We start from the raw sequence: 17566 nt of genomic DNA, 5'->3' as shown, positions 1-17566 counted from the left end.
TAAAATAAAAATGAGAATGTCTGATGTTGTGTCTTTTCTGAACCAGAAAATCATGCAAATCCCTCCATCCGGTTCGTGTCCTACACGGAAGGGTGGAGCGTGGTTACATGGATGCAGATAGTGAGGTAGATCTCTCTGAAACATAACAACAGCATAATTTTCCACAGTCTACCATTACTGAGATCTGTGGGAGCCGCTATTGAGGTTGCAAAGTGACGGACGGACAGCGCGTCCAATGGCGAAGCTCGCTGACGCGCGACGCCGCCACGCGCGCCAATGCGCTCCTTGGGGAGGCGGGTCTTTCTTGTTGTATTCTGATTGAATCGGACCAGTTTGTATTAGTTGGACGAGCGGAGGAAGCAGAACTAAGGAGGGGGGGGAGAGATATGTTTTAACGCTGCGGATACGGTCAAGTCGCTGCTCCGTTATGGCAGATGCGGAAGGGTTGTTAAGATCCAGCCGCGCCGCGTAAAAAATCGTGACCGCTTTCCTCCCGTCTGCCGATGCCTGGATCTTCCCAGGCTGCGTTTACAAGGATGCCTCAGATGATAACTGCGCAGGGATGCCTCCGCTGAACATGGACAAACAGGGCGTCTGTTACAATGATGAAGGCTTCTTGCTTTTTGTTTTGAACGGGGGCCACCCACGGAATCACCGCAACGCTCGCCATGGACAACTTTAACGTTCCTCTCATCCACCGTTCCCATGAAGAACATTGCGCAGTGCAGTGAAAAGGCGAAATCGTGTTGTGGCTTTCGAACTGGTGCTGAATATATTACCTAATCAGCTCTTATTCAACTGGGTATAAATTCCCAGTCCAGCCTATACACACACACTACAGAGCGCGTTGGTGCATTGTCAATGTAAAGAGCTTTGTCCGGTGGTGAGAGCCACTCTCCGAGGGAACAGATGAGAGGCAAACAATATCATCCACCACTGAAGTTGACAGCGCCTTGGGAGAAGGATGCTGGCTTTGGGAGGAAGCTTAAAACCTACAGGAATCATACCAAGATAATAGCACAGCCTGGGATCGTGATGAAAGTGCTCCGCAGGAAGAGGATCGTGTTATTTATGGCCTATTTCTTGCTGCTGGTCCTCACTATGCTTAACCTGGCTAATTATAAATGGACTAAAGAGCCACAGCAATGCAACCATCAGATGAGGAGCACCACTTATCAGAGCAGATCTGACATTCGCTTCCTGTACAGGCCCTCTCTGGCTAAAAAGAGACAGCTTATCTACGTTCTGACCACCTGGAGGTCAGGCTCGTCCTTTTTCGGGGAGCTTTTTAACCAAAATCCTGAAGTGTTCTTTTTGTACGAGCCCATGTGGCACATTTGGCAGAAACTGTACCCCGGTGATGCGGTGTCTTTACAAGGGGCAGCCAGGGACATGCTCAGCTCCTTGTACCGCTGTGATCTGTCTGTTTTCCAACTTTACAACAGCCCCGGGGGCAAGAATTTTACCTCCCTAGGACTATTTGGGGCCACGCTCAACAAAGTGGTGTGCTCCTATCCCCTCTGCTCGGCCTACAGGAAAGAGGTGGTGGGGATGGTGGACGATAAGGTGTGCAAAAAGTGCCCCCCTCAAAGCCTTAGACTGTTGGAGGAGGAGTGCCTCAAATATAACACCATAGTCATTAAAGGGGTGCGCATTTTGGACGTAAATGTGCTGGCTCCTCTCATGGAGGATCCATCCTTGGATTTGAAGGTGATACACTTGGTCAGAGACCCGCGGGCGGTGGCCAACTCCAGGATCAAATCCAGACACGGCCTGATAAGGGAGAATTTACAGGTGGTCCGCAGCAGGGACCCTAAACTTCGCAGGATACCTTTCGTGGATCCTGGTCACAAAGCCAACAAGAAGGACGGCTCAGACTACCACTCCATCGGAGCCATGGAGGTGATCTGCGACCGCACCTCCAAGACTTTGAGGACTGCCTTAAACCCACCCAGCTGGCTGAAGGGGAAGTACATGGCCGTACGGTACGAGGACCTGGTGGACAACCCGGTCAAGACCCTGAGGAACATCTACCGCTTCGCCAACCTCACCACCAACCACGACATCGAGTCGTTTGCGTTGAACATGACCAGCGGCTCCAGTTCCTCCTCTAAGCCATTTATAGTGTCCTCCAGGAATGCCACACAAGCTGCTAGTGCATGGAGAACAGTGCTCAGCATTCAACAGATCAAACAAGTGGAAGACTACTGCCACCACGCCATGTCTGTTCTAGGGTACGAAAGAGTGAGAACAGCCGGGGAGGCCAAGGACTTGAGCAAATCACTGCTGACACACTCCAAACTGTGAAAACATCCTCACCACCAAAGACCTTTTAATTTAATGTTCAGTTTTTGCATCGAGTGCCGTTTCCTCTTATTGTGGAATTTAAAGCTTTACTTTCAATCAGTGTTCAAGGAGCTCCACTGGCCACATTTTGGAATGTATCATGTTTCCCTCAGTTGAGTTGTATTTGAAGGGACCACTTCTTTTATACTGGAACACTGGATGTGTTTGACAATGCAAGAGGCCTGTGAACAATGACTTGAATAGTGAAGCTGCAACTATGAGGAGAAGAAGAAGAAGAAGAAAAAAAAAGCAACTGTATAATTCATGTATCTTGTTATGATGACACTTCAAAGTGGATGTTTTGGGGTTATTTTTGAATGTTCAAAATCTTACAAAAAAAATATGATTTTTTTCAGTCTCCATACTGTCTGTAAAAGTGAAAATAGTGGATGAAAGGAAACAAAAAAAACGACTGATAGGGAAAAAAAAAAAAAAAAAAAGCTCAACACTAATGTTTATTTGTAAGATCTGGATGAAGTCAGAGACAATCAATGAATTGGTTTGTTGATGTGTCATAGGTAGAGGTGTCATCAGAACAGCAGTAGTGCTATTTCTAGATTTAAAAGAAGAAAAAGAAAAAAAAAACAACAAAAACAGGGGATTTCTTGCTTTTTTGTCACCGAGTCCTCATAGGATGATATCATGCACTGTGGACAATGTCATAACTCTGGAGCTGCAAAAGTCTCTCTCAGTGTCAAGTGTGAGCAGTCTGTTCTACCATTTCAAATGTTTACAATTGCTTGCTCTTATAAAAACACATGATCTGGGAATATTGCATTGAGTAAAGTTCACAGTTAATGAGTTCATGCGTCTGTGTTGAACGCCGCACGCAATCGTGATCAGAACCGGAGCAGTGGTTCTCAAAGCTCAGTGCAGGACGCAACGCTTGCCTGAAAACCAGAATCAGTGTTGTAACGACAAAGCATTTAATGGTGGTAATATTTCTTAATTGCAATTATCTTTATATCTGAACACATACCTTAGTTCCCGTGCCTTCCTCCTCCATTTGAGAACCACTGTGCTGGAATGATGTCATACATTTGATGCTATTTGCTACATAATTTAAAGGTGCCCCGCGGAGTTTCCTGGTAAACAAAGTTTCTGTTTACATTCAGTATTACTGAGCAGAATGCAGTGTGTTGATCCTCGAAGGCCAAACAAATCCAAGTGCAAACTCAATTTTTCAGTTTGAAACCTGCCTCGTTTACTTCCTGGCAGTCTTCTTCTTCTTCTCCACCTTTGATAGCACGCTGACGTGAGCGCCACCGTTAGATTGGTGGCAGAAATGTGCGTTACATCATCTGCATGCCTGTCCATGTGAACAAAAATAAACAAAATGGGAACCCAAATCTACAAACGATGCTACGTGGCATTGCTAACTGCTAAAAACTCCGCAGGGGACCTTTAAGTACACACTTTGAAAATGTTATACGTAATAGTCGGGGGCACTGAATAATGATTTCGGTCACTTTTGAGTTCAGGTTTGTGGCGATACAAGCTTAAAGAATGTCTCAGAGAAAAGACCCAAAATGGGAAACACAATAACTTTAAAGGGCTGATTTGCATTTCTTTTTAAAGAGGATTTATATGAAGCACTAATCCGTAGCCGGTGTATCATCTATGGTAGATAACGGTTAGCACACCACTAATTTAGAGAAGCAGACAGGAGTATCGGCTTGCAAGCTAATGAATGTACTGATATGGACGGGGTCAGCAGCAAAGTGTCTTTCAGGAAACTAAAAATAAGCCGTTCTCTGGCGAGGCACTGAAGTTGTTGCATTGCTCTCTTTAGAACAATGATTGATGAGAGTGGTTGTGGGATTGTGTGACTTTTGTGTTTTAGAATGTCAAAACCTGTGGGTGACATTCCTGCTCTGTTGGCTTTAAAGAGAGTAAATATAGAGTCATATTATAAATACAGCGCAAGGTTAAAATTAATTTTTAGGTGACTAATTAATGCTTTTCTGTTGCGCCCATCTACAGCATCTACAGCTTTGCTTGCATGCCACTACTCCTGTCTGCTTCTCTAACCTGGTGGCCTACTGACCATCATTTACTATAAATTAATTGCGATAAACTATAGAGAAGTATCTCATATCTCACTTCAAAAAATACAATCCAACCCTTGAAATGACTCGAATACAAAGCTCAAAATCTTAAAGCTAAAAACACACATAAAATTGAGTTTATTGCATCATTAAATAACACAGTGTGGTGCAGATTTGCTGACATTCACAGTATTCGTCTCACTGCAGCAAACAGCATTTAGTTTGTGATGCTCAACATACCCCCCCAAAACAACACAGTGCCACTTGAGAAGCTCAACAGGCTGCACCAGCGAGTCTTTCAACAGTCACACAGGGAAGTTGTAAAACCTCGTTGTGAGCAGTTTTTTCCTCCCGCGTACCGGAACAGATGCTGTACCTGGTGGGCGGACTTCAGCGAGCTGTTCTCAAAGAAAACACTGAAAATAAGTTTTCTGGTCACAGATGTGAATAGAGACGTTGAGAATCTAAAATGTCGGATGATGGATGTTTTGATTTGTTGAGCGTCACAGACTAATGCGCTGCTTTGTGCCCGGGTGATTCATTACACTAGTGGTTGCTCTAAATATCAGCAAATCATATGAGAACTAGTAATGTATTTGAAATATAAATTACTTTTTTTTTTTTTGGGTGAACTGTCCCTTTAAGAAGAGGACTGCAGGTTGAGCATCTGAATCTGAAGGCTCATGATGAAAGGCTGTAGCTAGCATTCAGTCCCATTTACGCAGAACAAAACATTCAAACATTAATGCAAAAATAAGGGCAATATATTGTCTTTTTTTTTTTTTGCAGGAACCGAAAATTCAAACAAGAAGCATTCCCTAAATGCACCCATGCATTCACAACATAAAATGGAAAGCTCTCACTTCAAGGACAATGGCTTTATTAACAGCAGACAAACTGTCTGCATATTCACAAAGGCCAACCTTCACAGATTGTGTTTGTGCCGTACACAACACCCCGCTTCACTCGAGGGAAAAGGGGCCCTGAGATTTATAATGATGCACTCAGAGAGCAGCAAAGTGCAATCTATAATTAAAGAAGTCAGAGGGAACCCACATGCTAATAGTCTCTTTTCCAAATGCTGTTAATACACTTAAGTATTTGGAAATATTCTGGCGTGGTGCAGAATGATAAGCAAGATGTGAAGGGAGATGAGGGGGGTAATAAATTCAGTGGGACACATTTGACTCAGTTAAAAAGAGCGTAGCAGGAAACAGTGCAATAAAAGTTTAATAAGCGGTTGGGGAGGAGCAACGCAAAGTTGGCACATAAATACCATTTCAGCTGATTAAGAGAAAGACCGTTGCATTCAATCACAGTATACGTTGGTGAGTAATTCTCCCTAAAGCTTGAAACCAAGCTGTTACGTAACCACGTAGCATGAAGCTGCTGCTCAACATATTGCATTTTAACCAGAGCTGTTCCATTATAGCTCTGGTTGTCGGGTTGAAAGTACACTTTGTACACATGGGTCAGACAGATATTTAAAATGTCAGCTATTACATTTCTTAAAGCAAATCAAGCCAAGAAAACCGTCAGCGGAGCAGCAGAAACAGCACCGGCCTTTGTAATTGTTTTCTCTCCCTGTGTGAGTGTGTCTCTGTATGCATGTCAGCACACGGGGGGTGCGTGACCTTTTGGGAGCCACACTAAGTCTGACTCCCAGCTGGCTGCTTTCAGATGCCCTGACCAGTGACCCGATTCACCGTGGGAGGCAGAGCCTTAGCGTCGGGGCAACAAGGGCTGATAAGACGGGGTTAGAGGTGACTCCTGGAGCTTCAGGCTTCCCTGATGTGAGCTGGAACGGTGCCAAGGCCCAGGTCTCCCTCCACCAGGTCTCCCTCCACCAGGTCCTCCTGGTTCTCTGATCCACAGTCACCTCCTGCAGATTTGAACTGGTTCTCTGTTTTCTCCAAATCGAAGGTGCACTCTTCTGGTTCAGTCTCAAACAGCTGCTCCTGGATGGCGAGTTGCAAATAATGAGGTTTAAGTCTCCTTCTGTTCTCTGATGATATTTAAAGGATGCAATAACACAAAGACGGCCTCACCTCCTGCACATGGGGGCTACTGAAGAGCCTGGCGACTACACCGCAGCACGGCGGCAGTGAGTCGGTCAGCGGGGGGCCACAGTGTGTCAACAGCGGCTTTAGATATCTGCAACCTTGTTAAGGCAAAGGTGGACGTGTCGATGGCAGGAAACAGTGGAGAGGAAAAGGGTTTTCAGACCAAAGCACATCCAAGATTTCTTTTTGTTGTGTGAGATTATGGGAGAAAATGAGCAACTGCATGCTGTTAGTGCTTAAGTCATGTTTTTTTTAAAGGTTTCATAGAAGTTTAGCTTTTTCTGTTTTAGTCGCTGATGCTGGAGAGCAAATCAGACTCTAGTAATTATGTTAGAGTGTGACTCATTTCATAGCCGTGATGTGTGTAGCTATTTTATATGTAAATACATGAAGAGTAGGAGCTACATTCAGGGTCACTCACTATATATTTATATATAACCACCATAGTTTTCTGTTTAAAGATTCAAAGCATTTTTTCCCCCCCTTCTACTGTATATGCTAATACACAACATAACACACATAAATCAACGTGTCGCTCAAGGACTCTTTGCAAACCCAGATATCCAGTTGTTTCCTTTTTCCTTTGCAACAGATTAAAAATAGAAAAACAACACGTCTTTTTCAAATTGACATGACTGCAGCGATTTTAACCTGATGCTAAAATAATAAACGCAGCTACAGTACATTATGAGGTAATTGTCAGCTTACTGTCATTAAGTGCCAATGGCTTTCCATTTTCGACACGACGCGCTGCAGCGAGCTGCATATTAGTCATTCAGGCTTTAGGTATTGTGCTATTTTTGTTGCAGAATCCCGAGCTGTTAGCATATTTAATACACTAGCTGTTGTCTGCTGCTGAGTAGTTGTCTTAAGTAATAAAATGCAAGGTAAGGACAAGGAGGTAAAAATACTCATTAAATGAAAAGAAAAAAAAGGTATCGGTCGTCTTCTTGTTTCAGGCAAGTGGGTCGGTCTGATTGAAACCAGAGGCGAGGTCAGATTATAAATATGTGTTGATATGAAGTTTGGATGAGAGCAGGAATAGATAAGGTTGTTTTTAGATGCCACGTGTTACAGATAAAAAAAATCCTCCAGAGGTGTCCGGGGGCAAATTCCAATTCACCGACAGCTGTGATTTTTAGGTGGCTACTTCATAATAACAATGACACATTATCCACCCTCAAACTGCTCTTTTCACGCCAGATTTCACCCAGCAGGTCGGTGACAGCTCATTTTGTACACACTTGATTCTGTATTGTCACCGCTACAGTAAAAATAGTCCTAATTAATAACATCCTCTGCCGCAAGAGTTCACACTTTGCCCTACTTGTGCCTCTTAAAACAGACAAAACCATACTTCACCGGTGTCATCGTTCCTGGACAAAAGCAACCTTTTGTACCTCTGAGCCTATAATGAACAATGTGGGATTTAAAGAGGAGGAGGAAGGAGGGGAGGGGGGACACAAGTACACAATCCTCTGGCATGAGCACAAAATAAGAGGGAAATGATCTAATGTGCAATTTGGCGGCAAACTCTTACATTCTAGTTTCGTTATCAGTAATGTGCAAGAGGTTGGAATTATGGGCGACACTCAGCTAACAGGATTTAGCTCTAAATGTCTTAAAAATGAGGAGCAGAAAGAGAGGAAAGAGGATAAGGAGGTAGAGAATAATGGCTTTCTTGGGACGCGTCTTCTTGTCCTCCCCGTTCCACGCTGGCACAACAGCAGACAGGGGTGGTAATTATAACTGCGAGCTCCGCTTTCTGCTCCACAGTGGTGTCGGGTTTTATGTGTGCGTGTCAATAAATGTGTGTGTGTGTGTGGGAAAAAAAAGGTGCTGAGTAATTGTGTGTGGGGGCAGGAGAGCCCAACTGCTGCTTCAGCCACCGCGGCAGCGTGCATCATTCCCTCCCAACACATCCCACACGTCACCTTTCCCTGACCTTTCATCGGCGGTGGAAAAGCATCGGCGGTGGCGGAGTGCATTTGCTCAGATACCATGCTTCAGTACATACGTGTACGTCCATTTCATCCTATGTGCTGGTATATAGCGAGAATAAATCAAGCACAAAAAAAAAACGGAGCGCTTCAATTCGCAACATGTGCACCAGAAATAAATCAAACGTATGAAAGGTAAATAGAGTGACACAGATTTCTAGCTTCCAGCACAGTCAAGAAAACAACATTTTTCTGTGCTTTAGAGTTTATTTACGCAATAAAAAGCATCTTGTTGTAAACTTTTTGCTGAATTATGTGCACTGTGAGCATGCATCATGTTGAAGAAGCAGCTGGATGTTTTAGAAAATGTTTTTTTTTTGCAGAGAATTACAAAAACTCATACGTACACTAATCTGAAGCCAGCTCTTGGTTATGCCAGTCTTGACTAAAGAATGGAAACAGAAGCAGTTAGCCCGACTCTGTCGAAGCATTTCCTGTTTCTACAGCTATTTCCTGAAATCATGTCATCACGTTTAGTTTTGCAGAGGTCCAGCAAGTCATTCTAGGAATTAGTCTGGCACATAAATGTTTTTTGAGCCAATTAAACAAACAGTAATTAAATGAGCCTTGGTGGTGCTGACAGGTCTTTACCTTCAGACGGAGCCAGGCTGCCTTCTGCCTTGACTTCCAGGTTTGATCTAACCAAAGCTAGAAGATTGCAGCAGCAGTCTCATATTCTCATCAAAAAGCCAGTAAGCTTCCATTAAATATTGACTCCTTTTATGCACATTACTGGCGGCACAACAACAAAAAAAAATATATTTTCATCTCAGAATAGTAGATCTGGGTTTCTACTTCTCACCACAGTTGACAGCTGTGATTATTACTTATAATGTAGATTTTTATTTACTAGATTAGTTGAAAATCTTACAAATAATGAATTTATATAAATTAAAATACACAAAAATAATTACGGAAATTAAACATTTTACTGCAGTTTCCTCTTTTGTTTAGTTTTTTTTTTTAAATAAAGAAAAACTATATAAAAACACACATAAATATCATCTGTAACTTAACAACCCAACAGTTATTTTAGGTATTATGCAAAAAAAAAATTCAGAAAAATTAACTTTTTTTTTAACAGAGAATGTATTATATTATTTATGGCACATTTTTTCTGCTTTCTGAAGTTATAAATTTACATAAAACGACAATTAAAGTAAACATGTAGCTCTTTAAATAAAAAAATATGTTTATATTATCAATGTATTATTTGTAGTTTTATGCTAAATCTGAGTCGTTTTATATCTGTGTGTACTTTTACATTTTAATTACATCCAAAATAATGTAAAGACGTTTTAAAAATAACACAAGGATTCACTTGAAGTGGAATTTTTCAGGCATATTGCGCCTCTTTATACCCCCACTGGCCCTGCAGAGGTGGCTTTGAGCGATACATGAGCTTAATTCTCTTAACTGTCCACACCTGAGCTGGTGTGAATAAAAGTCATGTCTGGGGATTCTTCTATTTTCACCGCACTCTGCTGCTGCCGGAGCTCACCACGCTCTCATGACGCCTTCTGCTTTCGCACTGAATCCTCTAGATATTTACTGAAGGTATCAATTTATTGAAAATAAAAAGTAAACTCTGTTTTATTTTGCAGCCACAAGCCGGGTCGCAACACAGAGAAGAGCCAGTTTGGGGGTTTCAGTTCCTCCTGGGGAGCTCTGCAGAATTACTTGCGAAGAATTGGTTGACATTGCAAAGTTTCATCTAAACGAATTAGCAGTAGGAGTAGAACTTGCCTTCCAAAATAAGACTGTTTTTCAGCAATCTCGAGCATGTGGTAGCACTTTGTGGAAGGCGTCTCATCGTAGTAATTTAGGCCAAATCTGTAAAACAAAACTGTTTGACTGCAGTAGTTTGAGGTTGATGTGTTTATTGAAGGTGATGATTGTAACAATTCAGGAAAACCTGTAGACTAACAAAAACATGCAACAAAAATATCTGCAAATTTACAGTTTTTGCATGTTACTTGAGTCAGGATCCATTCTGTAATTTCTGTGTACCCAACACCAAATACAGTTACAGTAAAATTAGCTTCACTTGCCACAACAACAAAATGCTACTTATAGGTTGGTGCATCAGGAATGTAATGCTGCATGTGTGGTTTCAACAGTCTGCACAATGAGAAGTTATAAACCTCTAACAAACAATACAAAGTGTCAGCAGCAGATATTTACAGTTGGTGCCACTGCCCTCTAACTGTTCCTCTCTGAATACTGTTTCTTTACTCTCTGTTATTGTGGCATATTATATAATACTTTAAACAGAGATAACATCCTGAGAGTTAACTCCCGAGCCACATCCCTGTAATACAGCCACGTCAGATCTTCTAAAACACGGGTGGCCTCTGGGATGCCGGATTTCAAAACAAAAACATGGGTTTTCCAGCTCTAACGCCGCGGTATGCAAACCGCTTCAGCATGAAAGATCAAACGTGGCTTTGATGCCCATCAAGACGAGCGCGTAAAAAAAAAAAAAAAAAGGAGTAAAACGTTTGTCCTAATGAGGCCTAAAGCCAGGCTTGATGGGGGGGGAACGGTTAAGGAAGCAGCCTTTAGGATGAGACGCTGGCAAAGCCAAGCTGAAGCTCAATTACCTGGATGCAGGATTCAGGCTGAGGCTGCTCTCACCTGGTCCACTTCAAAGCATCTCCATAATGTGCTTTTTTTTCCCTCCTCCTCTCTCATCAATAGGAAACACTGGTTGGGGCTTCGCCTTTCATCCTGCCCACTCTTCTCTCATCTCCTCTGTCTCCCGTTTACACACATGCACGTTAAAGGATTCGCTACGCGCGCACATTTTTGTCAAATGTGCAAATTAACCCACTACGCCGGCTTTTAGCTACAACCACGGGGCACGAGCACGGCTGTGGAGTTACTATGGTGACGCGAGATTTCAGCGTTGTGCTGCAAGTGATAAGCGCATCAATGGAAGCAAATGTCACGAGTTGAGCGTTCACGGTGTGCGCGACATGTGTTAGACTCCCAGGTTGTTTCAGTGGAAACGCTACAGAGGAGAGAAGAGACGTCTGGGGAAGTCACCTCATGTTCTATTAAATCCCATCAAGGCCTCGGTTCGGCGTAAAGAATCCGATATCAAATCTGCTGCTTTCATCAAATATCGACAGAAACAACATCGAAATCTATGTGAGATTCTTGCACCCAAAGTTTCTTCTTTCAATCGAAGCAGAAGCAGCAGAACACTGCAATGATTTTTATGAGAAAGCTGCACTTGAATCAATGTCTTTAGAAGCTGCAAGACTTATAGCAAACTATGTAAAACTGAAGGCAGCAGGAGGAACACACGTCATAATCAGATCAGTCTTACATTTTGTGCCTGAATTCAACCTTTGTCACAACAACCTGTAATGAAATCCATTATTTCTTTTTTCCTGTGAGAAACAATTTACAGAAAATTGGAAAAAGGGAGTCATTAAAATTAACTGCTTTTCCAAGATGAGCTCGAATGTGTTCGGCTGTAATGCAAAGCGTTTGTTTGCAAAGCTCCAACATCGTCCTGTGAAAAACAGTAGCGGCAGCAATATGGTGTTGTGAGGAGGAATTTCATCGGAGACTTTGGAGGACAGAAAAGAACAATGACGATTTTTTGAGGAATATTTGTTTCATAGCACCAGACTGTATCCTCCTGAGACCCCGTCCATCGATTTGTGTTGTCTGTAGCGTGTGTTTTGTTCACATGCATCTCCTTTTACTGTTTTTAGTCACTCTGTCAATCCTGCTGTAATTTAAAGAGGACAAACTGGGCTATTTGGTGATATCTAAACCCGATAAGCTCCATCCAAAATAGGTAGCACAAGATCATTTAAGTCAGATACTGTGTCTTTTTTTCATTTTAATAGTCTGATAATTATCCTCGTCCTCGTTTGAGATGTCAGGAATTATATATTTGGCTTAAAGCAGATACATGTTTTGTGATTTAAACACAAATATCCCTTTAAGAAATATAAATTATAATGAACACATAGAGAATATTTAAAGTCTCCGTGTTGTTTTTGCAAATAGAACTGAAGCAGAGAAGATTCTTGCCAAGATATCTGACGGAAATTCAAGTTGGAATCTGTCAGATGATGAGAGAAATGACAAAGATTTTGAACTTGGGATCGAGGTCGTAGCAAAAACTATCCCCAAATATGAAAAAAACACTTTGAAATAAAAGGAAAAACTAACTGAGCCAGAAGTTCTGACTGAGCAGAAAACACTCATTTTTAAGTAATTCAAAGATGTTGTAATATCGTCAATGAAAAGTGGGGAGACAGAATAAAAGTGCATCTGTTTTTAGATGTGAATAAAGACTCTGTTTGTACATGTTCGTATCAGTTAAAGTGTGTGTGCTTTAGATTTAGCTGTGGGTTCAGTTGAAGCTTATGTACAGACTCTGAAAGCCTGTAGAGATTAAACGTGCTCTGAAATGCTCTGGAACCGAGTGGTACAAACTGTTTCACAATGCAAGATTGACCCTAAACAAACGAAATGCAAAACAAAAGAGCTGGATGGACATCGTGTGACGTCTCAACGAGGTGGATGTTCTCATCAGAACAATTGATTTTAGTGTCACATGTGTACTTATGTCATTACACTTGTAATTTCATTATTCTCGCATTCGCATAACTTAACTGTTTCATGTAAGTGTTACATAAAAAAAGGGTTTTGTATTGTATAAGAAGTCTTGTTTTCTTCTACAGGCCAGCCTTGCCTAAATATGCAAATTACTATTAAATGGCCTAAAGCGATTTGCTGAAAAACAAATAAGAAACATTATGCCAACACAGTGTGAGTAATGGCCTCAACCTGGCCACGCCTATTAAAATGAGCTGAACCCATACGGTGAATCTACAAAATAAAAACAAAAATAGAGCAGAAATGTCTTTAGTTTTTATCCGTGTCAGCTCTACATGACTGTGTAGAGACCTTACATACGTATTCAGTTCCACTATTACTACTAATGGTTATAAAATACTAACAATTATAAATATAAATGGGAAGACGCTCCTAATTCAGACATATTACCATGTCTGATATTTATAATCGATTCTTCAGTTTTGAAGATTTTCTAATACATGCAAACTGAATTAACAATACAAGTACGGTTAAAGGGACGAGGAGAAAACGGCTCCAGGATTATCATCACTCTAAAAGTAAAACGTGCAAAGGAAGAAATGAAGAGCAAAACTAATTTAGCTGAGGTTTGACAATCAACTAAATCAGATAAAAACATGTTCAAAGGCCTCCAGGGGACCAATCACATGGTTCGGACATACAGTTGAAACCAGATGTTGACATTAAATCAGACTAAAGTGGCCGTTACAAAGTCCTGATCTTAATCCTGTAGAAAATTTGTGGGCAGAGCTGAAAAGGCGGCCAAGAAACCTGACTCAGTTACACCAGTTCTGTCACGAGGAATGGGCCAGAACTCTATCAAACTATTGTGAGAAGCTTGTGGAAGGAAACCCAACATGTTTGACCCAAGTTATACAGTTTAAAGGCAATGCTAGCAAATACTAAGGAAATGGATGTAAACTTCTGACTTTGAAGAAAGTAGTAAAAAAAAATCTCTTTCTCATTATTCTGGCATTCAGCAAATATAAATAATTTTGGTCATCCTAACAAACCTAAAACAGGAAAAGTTTAGTCTGATTTAATGTCAGATAGTGAGAAAAAAAACAGGTTATGTGTCTTTTTATACAGTGTGTAAACTTCTGGTTTCAAATGTATGACAATGTTTTAATAAAAGAATATACTGACATCCTTACAATTAAAAAGCAAGAAATGATAGAAAGATATATTGTTTTCTGAACCAAGCTAAATGTATTCTTGGTTAAATGTAACTCTACGGCCCTAATCTGCTCAGTTTTAATGCTATGAAATGAAAGATGTAACAAAATTGAACGATTTTACAGAAATAACCAGAAGAACCTGTGGTAATCTCAATCTGTTCTGTATATACTATCAAAACAATACAAATTTCGGTCAATTTCATCACCCTGCAAAGTTACAGAGTAAATAAACAGGGTGACGGGGTAACTTCTGCAGAGGTCAGTGTCAGAGGTCTCTAAATCTAAAGCTGCTCTCTCAGACCTTCTCCAATCCACATGACTAATGGTTTTTCCCCCACCGACCATTATTCACTTTAAATGCACTTAAAAACTAACTAAAATTAACGCAGTCGTGCATTAAACGAATATTCCAACAGAATGCACCACCAGTCGTGCAGCTCATTGTTTTGCAGCAGAGCCGGTGTCCATAAAGTAAAATGATGAGCTCCTTCCTGAGCACGGGGGCCAGGTCATGAGGCCATTAAGCGGGAAAATTAGATTAGCTTAAACTTAATGCAGTCCTTGTTAAATTCCACTCCAGAGGACACAACTGTTTCCCTGCTGCCGGCTGATCTGACTGCGCTCTCTGCTTACAGGAACCTGCTTCACCCTGTCGTCAACGGTGACAGCAATAATGTGACGTTTTGGGAAATTCACTTACCGGGACACACTACGTTGCCGAGAAGCGGAGGAAAAGATCAATACTACTCAGTCCTGTTTACATAGTTGGACTGCGGCTCGCGCCCACGTAGCTCAGCACAAGACTGAGAAAGGAGGAAAACTTCTTGCCTCTAAAGGTAAGGGTAAAGGCTTTTGCACTGATAGAACAAACAAGATGAAGTCTATGGGCGCTGGGAGGGAGATTTTATACCGTCAGACAGGTTCAAGTTAGCTGCTTCCTCTTGTTTGCACACTTTATGCTCTATAGTTTATGCAAATTTAATATTTATAGAAGACAGACGCAAATGTGGCATCACTCTACTTCCTTTCCGACCGCAGAGTAGGAATTAAGTATGCTGATTTCAAAAAGGTTAAGTGGACTTTCATCGGGAATTTCATAATTAAAACACTTCAGAACTGCGTAGCCCTCATAATAACTGCAGAGGAATTTTGTGAATGCATTTTTGCACAGAGTAAGGACCCATCGTTTACATTAGAATGCATTAGAAAGAGATCTCTTCAGTGAGAACTCCACAGCCTTTTACAAAGTTGCATAAAGCCTTTTGTGGCTTCATACAGCTGCACAAAACTGTGCAAAGTTTCCTCAGGTTTCATTTGGGCCAACGTTGGTTGGGACTGAAGAGTACAAGTTTGAAAATTAATACAATTTTTGAGTGTGGGCGTAAAAAGAAGTGAGCTGAACAGACCTCCACAGCAGCCCACTCCTCATTTCTGCCTGATTAGCTGCTCTTAACACAACACGACTGGATCTCCAATGACACTTGTTACTGCTGAGTTGCAGCCTTGACAAAGAAGAAAAATGCTCAGTAAAAAAGGTGATATCAGTGGTTCCACTGCACATATTTAGATTAATTTAACAAAGAAATTATTACTTGAAGCAAGTCCTGTGTTTGTAGTCACATACTAGTATATAGCCAGGTGTTGTTTGGAGATAGATTCGAAAAATTGGGAACATATTGTATAATATGGCACTAACATCTATTTTACCGTTGATTGATCTAATTGAATATTTTAATTCCTCTAATTTGTAAATTTTTAACCCAAAACTCACCATGTATTTTAAGTTATTGCATGTTATTGTATAAAATAAAACAACATTTTTAAATTAATCCATAAAACTGAAGCGCTAATCTGGCAACTCCAGTGTTATAAATATAAATTAAATCAAGGATTTCTTTCTTTAATCAGTCAGTAGTGCAGCTCCAAAAGAAATCTAAGGTTCTGTTAAACCCCTTAAAGTGCATCTTAAACAAATTGTAACATGGACTCATCAGATAAAGTCACTATGTTCTCTGACTTTGGCATCAGCCTCAAATTTTATGAAAATTTCAAATTATCACCAAATTCATAGCACAGCTGTCCCCTTTAACTCATGTCTAAAGTGCGTTTTTTTTTTTTTTTTTTTTACAAGATTTTAGCAGAACAGCAGCTCGGAAGTGACTGTGAGTTAGTTGACTGTGAGTTTTAATGGACCTCGTTTGACAACCCAAACAGAAAAATATGCAAAGCACCGAGTACAGAAGGGAAACAAAACAGACTGAAAGTGTCTCCCTGCTGAGTAGAGACTGTGTGTTTTCTCTTCAAGTGTGCTATGCCATCGAAACTTTACACACAAATCGTCTTTTGTTCTGTGATCGTTTTAAGTATTTCCATACTTTTGAAGCCTTGGAAACTTTCACACTGAGCCGAGTCGGACTCTATTGTCTAAAACTGTAGCGCTGACTGGAGCCAAAACCGGTTGACATCATGACGCAACAATAGGTGAGAAACATTTTGTATAATGAATTGAAGTTACAAAAAACAAAAACAAATATTGGATAAATATATTGCATTTCCTGCAGGATGCCAACTCAATGTGGTAGCTCTGTAATAAATGCATCCTAAAGCACATTTTATTGGGGAAAACTACCCCGAGAACATGTGTTCCTGCTCTTCTGACGTGCACACACGTAACACACAAGCAGGCCACCCACTTATAGCACTTCATTAACTTTCTGTTTGTTCTGCCGTCCTGGTACATAAGGCTCTTTCTTCACGGCTCCTGAAATGAAGCACCATTTTCTCTTGTACTCACCATATAATACTAGTCCACAGAGTGGGGCATTAACTATTGTGAGCGCAAGCAGATGTGAGAGTGCTTTGGAGAAGAAAAGAAATGAAAGGATACTTGTAGTCCAGGCGGTGCCACAGGCCCCGTGTTGTGTCTGGTCTCCCTGTAGCAACCTGTGGACCATGAGAGAACCAATGTTAGTTTCGTCCACACACAAAGACGCACTGAGGTGGCTTGTATACGCCGCCTGATGGAAATGCTGAAAACCAGCACCCTGGGACGGTCAGCGGGGCCATATCCAATGACCTCGGGCCTTGTGCTCATATAGGAAAAATCCTGTTCCCAAAAAACTGCACAATCCCCGGAGATGCCTTCCCTCTACAGTAAGAACACGCCCTCCCCTCCAGCCGTCCCCGTGTGGACTCGCGCTCTGGGCAAGGTTACATTCGTCTATTTCCATAAGAAAGAAGTCTGGAGCTCAACCTCAACCCCTCCGCTGGGATCCTCGTCCAGCCTTTACCGGCCGAACCGTCTATTC

General features: G+C 41.4%; 2 protein-coding genes across 3 annotated transcripts in view; one reads left to right on the top strand and one right to left on the bottom strand.

Moving 5' to 3' along the window:
* Positions 1-338: 338 nt before the first annotated feature.
* Positions 339-3148, top strand: LOC103365309 (carbohydrate sulfotransferase 2). Its single transcript, XM_008292720.1, has one exon. The coding sequence runs from the start codon at positions 910-912 to the stop codon at positions 2305-2307; it is 1398 nt and encodes a 465-aa protein (XP_008290942.1). The 5' UTR covers positions 339-909; the 3' UTR covers positions 2308-3148.
* Positions 3149-4513: 1365 nt separating this feature from the next.
* Positions 4514-17566, bottom strand: part of LOC103365308 (sodium/hydrogen exchanger 9) — a 74127-nt gene continuing 61074 nt past the window's right edge. For both annotated transcript variants that reach the window (XM_008292718.1, XM_008292719.1), the window contains exons 14-16: positions 17146-17201; positions 6443-6548; positions 4514-6352 (exon numbers count right to left, since the gene is read on the bottom strand). In XM_008292718.1, coding sequence (XP_008290940.1) covers positions 6173-6352; positions 6443-6548; positions 17146-17201 — 342 coding nt within the window. In that variant the 3' untranslated portion in view covers positions 4514-6172. The remainder of the gene's footprint in view (positions 6353-6442; positions 6549-17145; positions 17202-17566) is intronic.

Source organism: Stegastes partitus, unplaced genomic scaffold (genome assembly GCF_000690725.1).
Source record: "Stegastes partitus isolate 25-593 unplaced genomic scaffold, Stegastes_partitus-1.0.2 Scaffold826, whole genome shotgun sequence".
Taxonomy (NCBI): domain Eukaryota; kingdom Metazoa; phylum Chordata; class Actinopteri; family Pomacentridae; genus Stegastes; species Stegastes partitus.
The sequence above is the reverse complement of the archived record's forward strand: the minus strand, read 5'-3'. Positions and strand labels throughout refer to the sequence as shown.

What these genes read in the sequence shown, in the direction of transcription:
- LOC103365309 (XM_008292720.1), top strand. Translation starts at nt 910, where the DNA reads ATGAGAGGCAAACAATATCATCCACCACTGAAGTTGACAGCGCCTTGG.